Source organism: Microcaecilia unicolor, chromosome 2 (assembly GCF_901765095.1).
Source record: "Microcaecilia unicolor chromosome 2, aMicUni1.1, whole genome shotgun sequence".
Lineage (NCBI taxonomy): Eukaryota > Metazoa > Chordata > Amphibia > Gymnophiona > Siphonopidae > Microcaecilia > Microcaecilia unicolor.
In genome coordinates, this window is record NC_044032.1 from 350828914 (window position 1) to 350843169 (window position 14256).

Genomic DNA, 14256 nt, shown 5'->3' on the forward strand with positions numbered 1-14256 from the left:
GGGGGGGCAAGGCAAGGCCGTCCATACAGGACGCTGCTGATGAGCGCCTTTGCCCCCTCCCGATCCTTTAATGTTTGTGGAGACATGCAGGGGAAAGTGGGGAGCCACGTGTTTGTGTTTTCTTTTTTTTCTTACGTTTCTGGCATGCACAGAGCAGCCAGCATAACGCTTGGCTGCTTTGCGCATGCTTTACGAGCCGATTACCGACGGGGATTAGTGCATCATTCTTTCCAATACCGCACCAAACTTTTTGGGGCTGTGTTTTTGGAGCATGCTTCGTTATTGAGATTCGGTAAAGGTTTTTACGTTTCTGATATTTTTACGTTTGCTTGATGCATCTACCCCCAAGTGGGTTACTTCCTCATTGTCTTTAGGGTTGTAACTGATACCTGATCCAGTCTAACCCCCTTCCCCCCCCCCCCCCCCCCCCCCCCATGCCTCTTTTAAAACAATTATTCTTTAAAGTGTGAAAGTTATTTAAGTTTTACTGCAAGTGGAAATGCTGTACCCAGTCAATATTCAGCTGGCAGCAGTCAGCTGAATACTGACCACGCTAACCGCATGTTTTTTTAGCACCAATGTTTAAGGCACCATTTATAGAATTTGGCCCTTTGTACATTAGGCACACCATAACGTGTATGATATACTACTACTACTACTACTTAACATTTCTAGAGCGCTACTACAAATTAACAAATAAGGGCAGTCCCTGCTCAGAAGAGCTTACAATCTAAAGGACAAAATGTCAAGTTGGGGTAATTTGTCTGATTTGTGTGTAGTGGAAAGAATTTCATTCAAGCTTGCCATTAACTTACACTGTATTAGAATGCCAAAGCAAGAACTTCAGTAAACGCAGTGCAATCTTGGGGAAAAAGATCAACTTGGTGGCAGCCTTGATTACTAGACTAGTAGCAAGATTGTGCTATGTGATATTTTCATTTGAAAGTTCTCCCAGGAGACGTATTTGCCCAAACTTGCAACTGATAACTTCTGTTGATACTTGTTCTGACTTAAAATTCACACCTACATTTTAAGAACATAAGCGTTTGCCATACTGGGACAGACCGAAGGTCCATCAAAAACAGTATTCTGTTTCCAAAAGTGACCAACCCAGGTCACAATTACCTGGCAAGATCCCAAAACAGTTCTCATCCTAGAAAAAAGCAGTGGATTTTCCCCAAGGCTATAGATGGTAAAAGTCAGCACAAACGTCTACCTACATATAGGGCAAATAATGTTATGAAATCTCAGCTCTATGGTAAAGCACTTTTGCCCACATGAATGGTTTTTAAAATTGCCCTCTTTGTGCTGCATCTCAGTCATTATCTCTTGCCCCATGAGAACTATTTGCTGATTAAAAAGACAATACCTGGCTATCTTTGTTACTATCCAAAAGGGAGGACTTTGACCCTTGTGATGGAGTAAGCAGTAAAAGAAACCAATCTCCAGACAATGCAGTGGAACTTCACCTAACCCTCCCACAGTACAACTTATGACACAACCAGGGGTGTAGTGTCACATGCACAGTCACAAGGTGGATTTTTGCCTGGACATAGGGCAGTGCAGGAGAGAGAGATTTGTTATCAAAGATGAGTCAGCTCCTTCCTTAACAACCACCGTTTAGTTTTCCCAAACCCTAAAGTGGCACAATTCAATTCTGCCTTTTATTTTCTGGCACCCTTCATTTGGAATAGCCTTCCTCTTGCACTCTGTAGCAAATGTCTTTTAAGAGCTTCAAGAATACAGAAATCGACGCAGTCTGCATTTCGGCACACAGTGCGCCAGCCCCAGGAGTTAATTATAATAACTCAGCCAACAAGGGTAAAGCACATACACTGGAGCTGAGAAGTCCAATACAACAGCGTCAAAAGAATCACCGCAGTGTCGAGTCCTCTTTTGACTGCTTTTAATAAACCACTGGTTTGGAACTTCATTGGTCTACCCCCTTCTTTTGGTTTTATTTGTGTGCTGTGATTGTTGTTTGGGGGTTTCTTCTCCTTTTTTCCTGCATTGTGCTTTTAAGAGCTTCAAGTCAGACCTTAAATCTTGGTTGTTCAATGAAGCCTATAAGCCCCCTACTGAACTCTTGGATTGTCTAGCACTGGACTACTAAAATCTCCCCTTACCCATCCCTTCCACTTCCTACCTCCTAATTACCTTTTCTGCGCTCTTTCTGTTTGAGTGAACTTGCTATCCTGGAGTTCTTTTCCTACTTTTCCTACTTCATAAGTATATAAGTATTGCCATACAAATAAGTACCTGTATATAATATGTAAGCCGCATTGAGCCTGCCATGAGTGGGAAAGCGCGGGTACAAATTTATTTATTTATTTATTTATTTATTTATTGCATTTGTATCCCACATTTTCCCACCTTTTTGCGGGCTCAGTGTGGCTTACAATAGGATATGAATAATAGAAATACATTTGTTACAATTTGGTTATGGATTACATTGTGCAAAGATATACGAGACATTCAAATATCAAATTAGGAATATGACAATGGGACATCAACATAGAAATAATTGGAAGGGGACAATGGGAAGCTAAAGGGTAGTGTTAGACAAAGACATCTGGAGGCTTATTTTCAAAGCACTTAGCCTCCCAAAGTTCCATAGAAACATATGGAACTTAGCCTCCCAAAGTGCTTTGAAAATATGCCTCATGGTGTCCATAGTTCTGTGGATAAGTGCATGATAGACTGGGGTGCGGGATGAGGGATCAAAGTGGATGTAAATTGCATTGATGAATAGTGAGAATGGACTCTATGTGAGTTGGCTCTTTCCGTAAGTTTGTTCAAACAGGTGAGTCTTTAGTAGTTTACGGAAGGAAGCTTGATCGTCAATCATTCTCAGGTTGCGCGGTAGTGTATTCCAAGCCTGCGTGCTCTTGTGGGAAAAGGTTGATGCGTGCAGCGTCTTGTATTTCATGCCTTTGCAAGTGTAACAAAAATTTAAAAAAAATAAAAATACTGGGACAGACTGAAGGTTCATCAAGCCCAGCATCCTGTTTCCAACAGTGGCTAATCCAGGTCACAAGTACCTGGCAAAAAGTACAATACATTTTATGCTGCTTATCCTAGAAATAAGCAGTGGATTTTTCCCAAGTCCATTTTAATAATGGACTATGGATTTTTCCTTTAGGAAGCCATCCAAACATTTTCTCCAATTCCTTTTAAATTTACTAGTTTGTAGCTTCATTGCGTGCCCCCTAGTCCTAGTATTTTTAGAATTTGTAAACAAGCGATTCACGTCTACCCGTTCCACTCCATTCATTATTTTATAGACCTCTATCATATCTCCCCTCAGCCGTCTTTTCTCCAAGCTGAAGAGCCCTAGCCGCTTTAGCTTTCCTCATAGGGAAGTCGTCCCATCCCCTTTATCATTTTCGTCACCCTTCTCTGTACCTTTTCTAATTCCACTATATCCTTTTTGAGATGCAGCAACAGAATTGAACACAATATTTGAGGTGCGGTCGCACCATGGAGCGATACAAAGGCATTATAACGTCCTCATTTTTGTTTTCCTTTCCTTTCCTAATAATACCGAACATTCTATTTGCTTTCTTAGCCGCTGCCACACACTGCTCTGCTCTGCCTGTCAGTTGAGCGGTATAGTAAATTTTAATAAACTATAAACTGTAGAGGAGGAGGAATGAGGAACAGTAGATAATACAGGTCCCTGCTTTACTGATTTAACCAGAGAGCAGGAAGGACTGCAGACACTGGAAAGGAAGGATACAAAGAGCAGCCTGTCCCTCACTCCTCCATCTCCTGAGTCCCCTAAATGGTGAAAATACTGACTGATAGCATTTCCTCAGGATTCCTTCTCTGCCCTATCAGAAGTTGTTGCAGGGCATTAAACCTGAAACCACTTGCATGCAAAGCCAGATGTGTGTCCAGCTAGTTACAGCCCTTTTTATGAGATTCTTCATAATGGCCCAGATTCTATATATGGTGACTAAAGTTGCATGTGCAAATTTGGCAATGTGGCCAATTGATTAACAAGCCAATTGATACAGATAATTGGCTAATAACAAGTAATTGTCACAAATTGGCACTAATTAGAATTTACTTGCGCAACTTTCTACACGTATTCTGTAAAGTGGTGCGCATAAATTCTAATGTGTGGATCTCAAAAGGGGGCTTGGCCATGGAAAGGCCATGGACGGGCTGTGGGCATTCCTAAAAATTACATGCTCTGTTATAGAAATGCAATAAATAAATATGCCCGAGCCCCCTTTTAGTTGGCATAAATGGTTGCACCTAAATTTTAGTCATGGGGATGAGCGCTGTGCATATTCTATAAACCACTCCTAACTTTAGGTGAGGTTTACAGAATAGTGCTAAGCGTGTTTTTTTCAGCACCATATACAGCATCTGGCCCAATATGGCAAAACAATGTGAAATCCATGTGCATGAAGATGAGGAGAGCAATGTTTATGCTTATATTTATGTTTATTATGAGCAGTGGTGGCCCTACCATTAGGCCAGCTGAGGTGGGGGCCTCAGGCAACACTCTCCCCTTCCATCCTCAACCCTCTTCCCCACGTTTATCTTCGTTTTTTCTTTTCCAAAAGGCGGCAGTGGCAGCGGCAGTGATTCCCATGGGCTGCCCTGCCTCTGGCACTGGCCTCTCCTCCCTACTGCGGCCCACCTCTTGACATAACTTCCTGTTTCCTCAGAGGCAGGACGCAGTAGAGCTAAGAGGTTGGTGCCAGCGGCACCGCAGAAGGGCAGCCTATGGGAATCGCTGCCACTGCCGCCTTTTGGGGAAAAAAAAATAAGGTAAATGAAAGGAAGAGGGTTGAGGAGAGAACAGTGGAGATGCCAGACTGGGCGTGGGCGGCATCTCATCCCCGCCTCGGACAACAGATTGCCTTGGGCCGCCACTAATTATGAGTATTTGATACCACTTTTTCTGACTAGAAGGGGATTCAGTAATGCACATTAGATGATCATATCATTCTTAGAAATAGATTGTCCCTGCCATTATAAAATCCTGTCCAACAGTAACCAAATAAGCTATCACTGCCCCCCCCCCCCACCGCGAATACCCTTTGAAACCATACCTGGTAAATGCCAGATCAGCTACTATGAAATTCCCAATGAGCCATCACGTTATCTATGAACAGCATCTAGACATTAGGGGATAATTCTGTATAGGTCACATAAAGATAGACACCAGAATGATGTGCGCTAAGCACGAATTCTATACTGGCAATTCCATGCAATATCGCCATTACAGAATACTCATGTAAGTCCGCAGTCACGTGCTTAACTATAGGTATCTGCACTTACGCCAGCTCAATGGGTGGTGTAAACGCTTATGCCTAACTGCTAGTATCCTATAACCTGTGCATGCAAGTCCCAGGCACACCCATACTCCTCCCCAGTCTACACCCCTTTGCGGTTGTGCACTAGGGATTTTGCATGCACAATTTGAAGAATACCGACTAAGGGCAGTTACATGCATAATTGCAAATTACAGTCAATTAACACAGTTTATACTTTTTAAAAATTACTATACCACTCAACCTAACTTGCAGACCTGAGCACTGTTTTACCATGGAATAGAGAATGCAAGTGAGCTACAACAAGTAGCTCATTTGCATTCCCTTTCCTTGATGCATAGCCGTTCCCTACCGACTCGCTATGGAATTCGGTAGGGAACGGCTCTAACGATGACTTTAGTGCATCTGGCTCTAAGGGTACATAAATAGGCAGAAAGGAACTACAATATAGATAGAAAGGAATAAATCATCCACACATAAGAAGAATGTACAAGCGCTGGGAAAGGGACCCTAAGATAAATCTGGAATACACACAATGGGAGAAAGCTCTAGAACATATGCTGCGGGTTTGTATTTCCAGCTCAATGACTGAAAATAGCTATAAAGTATTATATCAATGGTATTACACGCCTAAGAGACTAGTGAAGATGTATGGTCGGGGATCTGACCAGCGTTAGAGGGGTTGTGCAGAGGTGGGAGATAATCTTCATATTTGGTGGACATGCCCGAGGATACAGGTTTACTGGTCAGAATTGCTTGATTTGTTTGCTCAGGTGACGGGGGTGCAGTATCCGGCTAGGGCGGAGGTGTGCCTGTTGCATGTCTGCCCGGCGGGAGTCCGGCTGCCGGAGCACCGCTTAACGTCGGTGTGGCTGGTGGCGGGCAAAATTGCGTTGGCATCAGCGTGGAGGAGCCCTGTAGCACCGCCAGTGATAAAAGTTATTCATAAAATAGACTATCTCTACCAAATGTCGAAAATGACAGCCATCCGTTCTGGACATATTATAAAATTTAATAGACAATGGGACACAAGTAGATTGTGGAGATCTCATGGAGGAATTGATCTGGATGCCCCCAAGTTGATTGTTCCTCGGATGTGACTGTTATACTCAAGAACTCATAAACACCGATAGTCAGTTGCATTTTGTGTCTAGTAATCAGGGAAGGGTATTTATTTATTTATTTATTTATTTATTTATTGCATTTGTATCCGACATTTTCCCACCTACTTGCAGACGCAATGTGGCTTACAATATTACATCTTGGCAGGCACCAATCAAGAGTAGATATACAATTAGATTACATACAAAGAAATGAGTGTAACATAATAATTATAATCAATTCAGTAAATCATAAAACAGTCAAACTATCAAGTAAGTAGTGAGGCATTGGAGTTCTTATTATTGATTATTATGGTAAGTCTTGTTAAAGAGTAAGTAAGTTAATTAAGTCATGAATAGTTTTCAGATCAAGTGGTAATGCATTCCACAGCTGAGTGCCAATGTAAGAAAAACAGAACACATGTACTAGTTTGTATTTTAGACCTTTACAGCTGGGGAAATGAAGTCCCAAGAATGTGTGTGCTGAACTCTTAGCGTTCCTAGGTGGCAAATCAATGAGGTCTGACATGTAGGCCGGAGCATTTCCATGAATAATTTTATGAATCAAAATGCAAACTTTGAACATGGTATGTTCCTTAACAGGAAGCCAATGAAGTTTCTCTCTAAGGGGTCTTGCACTTTCATATTTTTTCTTGCCAAATATGAGTATGGGAAGGGGAGAGAGATGTTGGACCCAGAACACAAAGGAGAGGGAGAGAGAGATGGTGGACAGTGGGAATGAGATGGGGAGCTGGACATGGGGGGTGAGAGGGAGGGAGAGATACACAGTAGGTGGTGATAGGGTGGGAGGAGGTTTGAGGAAATTTTGTTAAATCTTAAAATACGCAATAATTGTATATTATGCATTGGCTGTGTGAATTTAAAACTTTAATAAAAATATTTGGGGGGAAAAAAAGAAGAATGTACAAGCTAAAGCGCAGTGAGTAGGAAGGGTCATAGGAGGCAAAAGGGAAAAGGAGGGAGGGGAATGAGAAGGGATGGAAGGAGGGGAGAGGAAGAACAGCTGGGAATCTGTATTTTAATTCCCCTTATAGTGGATCAGGGAACAATAAAGGCTTCACTAAAAAGCCAGGTTTTTATAACAGTCTTGAAATTTTAAAAAGGATGATTCAGAATGAATGGTTAGAGGAAGAGAATCCCAATGAAAAGGAGAAGCAAACATCAAAGCCATTAACAGCTAATATATCAATTAAGTTATGCATGCAACAAACGCACACACTTTGACATGCTAAGCATACATTTGTGCGTGCAACTTTATAGAATCGGGTAATTGTCTACAGGTCACCTAACCTTGAGAGCTGGGATGACGTGTGCTAAGCGTGAATTCTCTCTCAGAATTCTACACATAATTGCCATTCTATAATACTAGAGTAAGTCTGCAGTTACGCCCCTAACTTTAGGCACGAGCACTTGCGCTAGCTCAATGGCTGGTGTAAATGTTAACGCCTTTGTCAGTCAGGCACTGTAACCTAATATTCTAGAACCCATGTAAGTGCTAGGCACGCCCCCTGACCTGCCCATGCCCCTCCCAGATCCACACACCCCTTGATGTTGCACACCATCCCTCCAATATTTAAAACCATTTAACCGGCTACACAGCAATATTCAGCGGCTTATCTCCTGATGAATATCACCAGTTAGCGCTTAGCGGATAACCAGTTATATCGCACATTACAATTGGCTATCCACTAACACTGCAGTTCCTTGTAACTCTGGGCAAGTCACTTAACCCTCTACTGCCCCAGGTACAAAATAAGTACCTGTATATAATATGCAAACCGCTCTGATTGTAGCATAGTAACATAGTAGATGACAACAGACAAAGCCCCACACGGTCCATCCAGTTTGCCCAACAAGATAAACTCATTACAGGAGGCATGATGGGATACATACTTCATATGTACACTTGATCTTAATTTGTCCTTGCCATTTTCAGGGCACAGACCGTAGAAGTCTGCCCAGCACTGGTCTTGTTCTCCAGTTACAGAAGCTGAATATGTCCACACAGAAGGCATTAAAATCAAATCAAATGAAATCATATTTTCTTCAGCAGCTCTTAAACAGTTATGCTTGTGCCCCAGATCTTGAAAATATTGTCTACCCCTGCTTTTAAATTATGAAAATCACACAATACTTACCAAAATCCAGTGCTTTTCCAGAAATGCTGTAAAGGTCTTTTAGTTACTGAGGCATCCACCTCAATAATATAAAATCCAAATACCAGGCTTTGTAGCATTTGCAACAGTAAGATAAAGCTCCAAATCACAAGAAAACTCATTCTATTGCAAAGCGACAGTAGCTGTCTGAGTTTGTTGCTAAAGTATCTCTAAGTTCAGTCACAGTCAGTGTATAATGAGTTTTAAGCTCGTTCCTACTTTTTGAAGGGGGTTTCGTTAGCCCCTCAATGATGTCCTCCAATGAAAATATTTACAGTTAAAGAGCAACCCTCCGCATTTCAGCAGAATGGTTTTTCCCTCCTTTACTTCCTGCTTTTTTTTTTCTTTCCATCACTGTGTGATTCTTAATTGTGTGAGATCTTTTCCTACTAGACATTTCTTTAAACAGAAACAGGAGAGAAACTATTTAGTGCACTTTTAGCTCTTGGCATAGTTGCAAATCTGTTTGTTTAGCGCTGCCTGATGAAAAAGTAAGCCGAAGAACGAAACCGAGGAAAAAGGCTTATGGTAGCTTAAAACCAGAAACATTTTTTTAATAAAATGGAGCTGCACATTTTCCTGAATCGTAGAAACCCTGAGGGCAATACTAAATAGGACAGCCACTACATAAGGATATCAATCAATCACATTTTTTTAATGCCTTGCCTCTCATGCAATTACTAAGGGGTCATTTTACCAAGCTGCAGTAAGCATTAACACTTGCTGACCACAGCATAGGCTTACTGCGGGATATGCTTAGTCATCCCACAGTAAAATCCCAATGTGCCTACAAAAAATATGTTATTTTTTAGTCCAGGGACCATGTCTGAGGAACCCTCAGTAATGTACAGTCAATATAGGAGCTGACCCCCAATATTGAGAAAATTCTTTGTATGTGTTCAGGGAGGGGGTTTTCCACTGGGCTTAGCACCCCCAATAATTTTGAAAAGTTGGCTCCATATATATAAATATCACTTTGTATTTGTTTACACTGGAATCGGCAAATGCCGCTCCGGCACTATGTAAGCCACATTGAGCCTACAAATAGGTGGGGAAAATGTGGGGTACAAATGTGACAAATAAATAAATCTCAAGAGTTCTCTCATGGTCTAACATCCATCAGTCTTAGCTACAGAAGGAAAAAGCCTCAGGAAGCTCAAAAGTTGCTAAATGCAACAACAGCAGGACTGCTTTATCATTGGCTTATAAAGGGCATAAAAAAAACCCTCCTGGTAATCACAAACTTATTTCCTCTACGTTCTGAGAGGGTAACAAACTGTACAACTGCATAAATATCATATATTCCTCCAAGATATTTTACAGTAGTAGTAACAGTATGTAGAATTACTTATCCTCAAAGACGATCTTCCTTGCTCTCCTCTTACAAACTTTTCCAGACTATCAGACCGTGACCTCTACGGTAGCCAGCGTTTCGTAGCCTGCTTCAGGGTTCACCTGTCAATTTAAAGTCTGCCAAATGGGGAGAGAGAAACCTCTATGTAAGCATGATGCTTGAATTTTGGGCAAAATAGCACAAAGGAATTATGTGGACATTTGTTCTATGGTTTTTCTCTCCCCATTTGACAGACTTTAAATTGACCGGTGAACCCGGAAGCAGGTCATTTGTATCTCCGAATTAATTATGCTGGATGATATACGTGCTTTCCTCACACTAGTATACCCTATGATTTTCCCTCTCATGACCGCCTTTGCTGTTTCCCAAAATAATCCCAGGCGGTCTTTATGTTGCCTGTTTGTAAACTGAAAAAATTCCCACATGTCCCTTAGGTTTTAAATTCCTGGTCTGTTGTTAAATATGCCGGAAAACACCTGCAGCCCTGTGGCTGAAAGGACTGTGGGGGGTCTACATCAACCCACACAGCAGAATAGTCTGAGATGCCCGAAGGGCCCACCGTTGCAATGGACATCCTCTGAAAAATATTTTGTTGTATTAATATAGTGTAATATAGATTGTGTTTTGTGTGCGCGAGAGTCATGCGTATACTCACCACCCCTGGATGGAGGAGGCGCCATGGATCAACTAAATCTAGGTCAGTGGTAAACTATTGGAGTACCCCACCTCCAGGGCCTCTTATCTGTGATCCTCCCAGACTCCCAGAGTGGTCTAGGGTTCTGTCCAACACCAGATTTGTATCACCTACCATTATTAAGTTTTCCTGGCTGTAAAGGAATAATTTTTGCAATAATGCAGGATAGAACTGGGGTTCAAAATGGATAGGGGTATATAATACTAGCAATTGGTGCCAAAGACCTTGCATCCACAACCTAAGAAGCAGGTAATGCTCTCTCTCATCTTTAAATATTAGTTTTGCTTGCTAATTAACGCTTTTAAGTAGTAGCAACATCTCCACCCCTCCCCTCCTCCCAACTGAGGATGCATAAAATAACTCTCCCACCCTTTTATTTTGGATGGGGCTTCCGATGTTCCCGGTCCATCAGTCTGGTCTCCTGCAGGCACGCTATATCTACTTTGTGGCGTCTCAACATTTGTAAAATGTTTGTACGCTTTATTAGGAAGGAAACCCCTCCACCGTTCAACGTTCCAGGAGTTTATCCTACAGGAGATCAGCAGCTACTATTAAATGACAAGAGAAGGATTGCATAGGCAGTTGATCAGGAGGGGCTCCATAGCGCCCAGCCTTGTCTCTAGACTCGCCCCCTCCCCCATCTCAGTACCAAAACAACAGATTGGACAGTGATCTTACTCAGACCAATAAGCATATGACAGAAGCATGAACACAAACCTGCTACAAGGAATTGGTTCCCAAATACAACAAACTCTTCCCCTCCAGCCCCCCTCCATTCCTTTCCAAAATCCCCTGTGTAGAACTCCTTCTACTTTAACTGTATCGGTCTCCCGTGCGGAGAACGACACTAGAGTCACTTTTAGGCCTTAGGGTTGCCTCCTTTGCCCCGCAAATTTAAATGGAAACTGTCCCAATATCGGCAATTAACAGCCTGAAATATATCTGTGTAAGTAATATTCACATGGGCAGGCATGGACCACAGAGCAGCCCCCTCCCCAACTTGTCAAAAGGTGTGAAGGTGTGTCCTATGGCGATTGGAGTGATGAAGGGAGGTCCACTTCCCCCGCCCCAACATTTGTTTAGCGTTGCAGGATATTGAGGCTGAAAGTTTATCTTTTCTATCAACTTGGAGCCCAGGCATGAAAATGCCCTCCTCCGAGCACAGAGTGACGCAGAGTAGTCTTGAAATAGGCATATAATCTGCCTGTCATATTTGAGATCTTGCTTTAAAGATTTGGAAGTCCTGAGAACTGCCAGCTTGTGTTTGTAGTGGTGAAATTTAACCATTATTATTCTTGGGTTGCAATCTCCTTCTCTCAGCTGCTCCACCCAGTGCGCCTGTTCTAAATGGATAGGCCTTAAACCTCCAGCCTAGGAAAAGGTGGTCAACAGCCATGTCTCCAAAGCATCAGCCAGAGAAGCATCGCTCACAGACTCTGGAAAGCCGATTATACGGAGGTTGTCTCACTGCAATCTGTTCTCCAGATTGTCAAATTTGTATTGTTGGGCCTACATGAGGCCTTCTACCCGCACCATATCAGTGGCGTGTGATTGGCTGATATCCTCCACATCTGATACTCTGCATTCGAGTTCACTGGTGCGACGAGACAACTCCGAAGCTAGGTTATTCCCACTATTTACTACTACTACTACTACTACTTAACATTTCTAAAGCGCTACTAGGGTTACGCAGCGCTGTACAATTTAACATAGAAGGACAATCCCTGCTCAAAGAACTTACAATCTAAAGGACACGTGAACAGTCAGACCGATAGGGGCAGACAAATTGGGGCAATCTGGAATTCCTGAAAGGTAAGAGTTAGGTGCCAAATGCAGCATTGAAGAGTTGTTCAGACAACTGGTTGAAGCGGACGTCCAATGCTTTAACTACAGCCTCCATTATTTTGGGTACAAGAGTATTTTGGGTGGCTGCGTGTTGTGGGAGTTCTGGGGAGGCTGCCTTATCTGTTCCTTCTCCTTGGCCTTGCAAGGTATCCCGTCGCTGGGGTTTGGTGTTTGAGCCTGGCATTGGATGCGATAAAAATCAGTCCATAGATGTGTTCCACCTCTCTGAATTATTTTTTGATATTTACAGTGCTGTGATAGCGATTTTAGTGGGGTAGAAGGAGGATCCTGGAGCAGCTCTCCTAAGGCATGTCCAGTGCCTCTCACAGAATCATGTGACTCCTGAAACAGCAGTTATAACCTCTATATTTTGTGCTGATTTTTCTATACTGTTCTATACAATACAGATGGCAAGATTTCAGTGAGGATATCCTGTTTCTTGATGGGTTAATCTTAACTGATGTTGTAATTTGCCTTGGGAAGCCTGGTGTTATAAAGATGGAATATACTGACATTAAATGGAAGTTAAAAAAAACCTCTCCTTTCATTGGGGCACATGGAATCACATCTGCATCTGATTTGTAGAAGTTTACATTTTAGATATGCAAATGGATTATTCTGTTTTTAGGCATGTTTCAGGGACAAGTGGTTTTATAAGTGAAAATAAAAATTAATATTTTGTTTCATGCAGATCCCTTTTGTTTAAATATAATTAAATGAGCTATAAGCCCCTAATGCAGTCCATTGATTTTCTTACGTTTTTTTTTTTTTGATGACTTATACTGTGCCAAAACCGAAAAAACTTATCTCTTCTAACTGGTCGATAATAAAAGGAGCTCATTGTGAACACTATCCACCCTAAAAGGTTGTTTTCTGACTGTACATGAGGAATTGTGATATTGAATTAATTTTGTGTCCCTAGTCATGCATCCAAAGGTTACATAATCCTTTCAAGATAGCCAGTTAAGTCTACATGTCAGACCTGATAGACTTACCACCCAGGAATGCTAAAAGATCATCCCGCACATTCCTTAATCTGCACTTCCCAAACTGCAAAGGCCTAAAATACAAATTAATGCATGCGTCGAATTTCACCTACTTGAGTACACAGCTATGGAATGCACTGCCGTGCAACCTAAAAATGAGTTACAAACTAACCAACTTCTGAAAACTACTGAAGACCCATCTCTTTAATAAAGCATACCACAAAGATCAACAAATGTAAACATACACTACTCCTTCACAGATATTCAGAACTGCCTTATAATATCTGCTTGTTATACTACTATCCTGTTATATCATTATCATGTTACCATGATTCTTCTGTTAACTAAATGTCTATTTTTCTATTATATCTTCACCATTTATGATGTATTGTAAGCCACATTGAGCCTGCAAAAAGGTGGGAAAATGTGGGATACAAATGCAATAAATAAATTTAACTTATTAGGGGAACATAACCACAGAGGCATGGTATAGTCGCATTTTCAATGTGGTAATACTAGGGCCTAGTTAAGGAACAGGTTATTTTGAATTAGTCTTCACTGGACCAAACTTGCTTTCTTTGTGCCATCACCATCCAGCCGGATAGGCAGTGTCTTAAAAGGTGAAGGATAAAGAATTTTGTTGTTTACATTTATATCCCACATTATCCCAATCAAACTTGGGTTCAATGTGGCTTGCATTTGAAAATAAATTAAATCAGAATAATATAATTCAGTTATATCATGGGAGAAAGTACATGAATATGTCTGAAACATATAACAAAGAAGGGATTACTATATATAACCAGCTG

At 41.7% G+C, this 14256-nt stretch overlaps 1 protein-coding gene across 2 annotated transcripts in view; it reads right to left on the reverse strand.

Moving 5' to 3' along the window:
- IDUA (iduronidase alpha-L-) overlaps positions 1-8793 on the reverse strand; it is a 225068-nt gene extending 216275 nt beyond the window's left edge. For both annotated transcript variants that reach the window (XM_030194465.1, XM_030194464.1), the window contains exon 1: positions 8551-8793. In XM_030194465.1, coding sequence (XP_030050325.1) covers positions 8551-8690 — 140 coding nt within the window. In that variant the 5' untranslated portion in view covers positions 8691-8793. The remainder of the gene's footprint in view (positions 1-8550) is intronic.
- Between the last annotated feature and the right edge of the window lie 5463 nt (positions 8794-14256).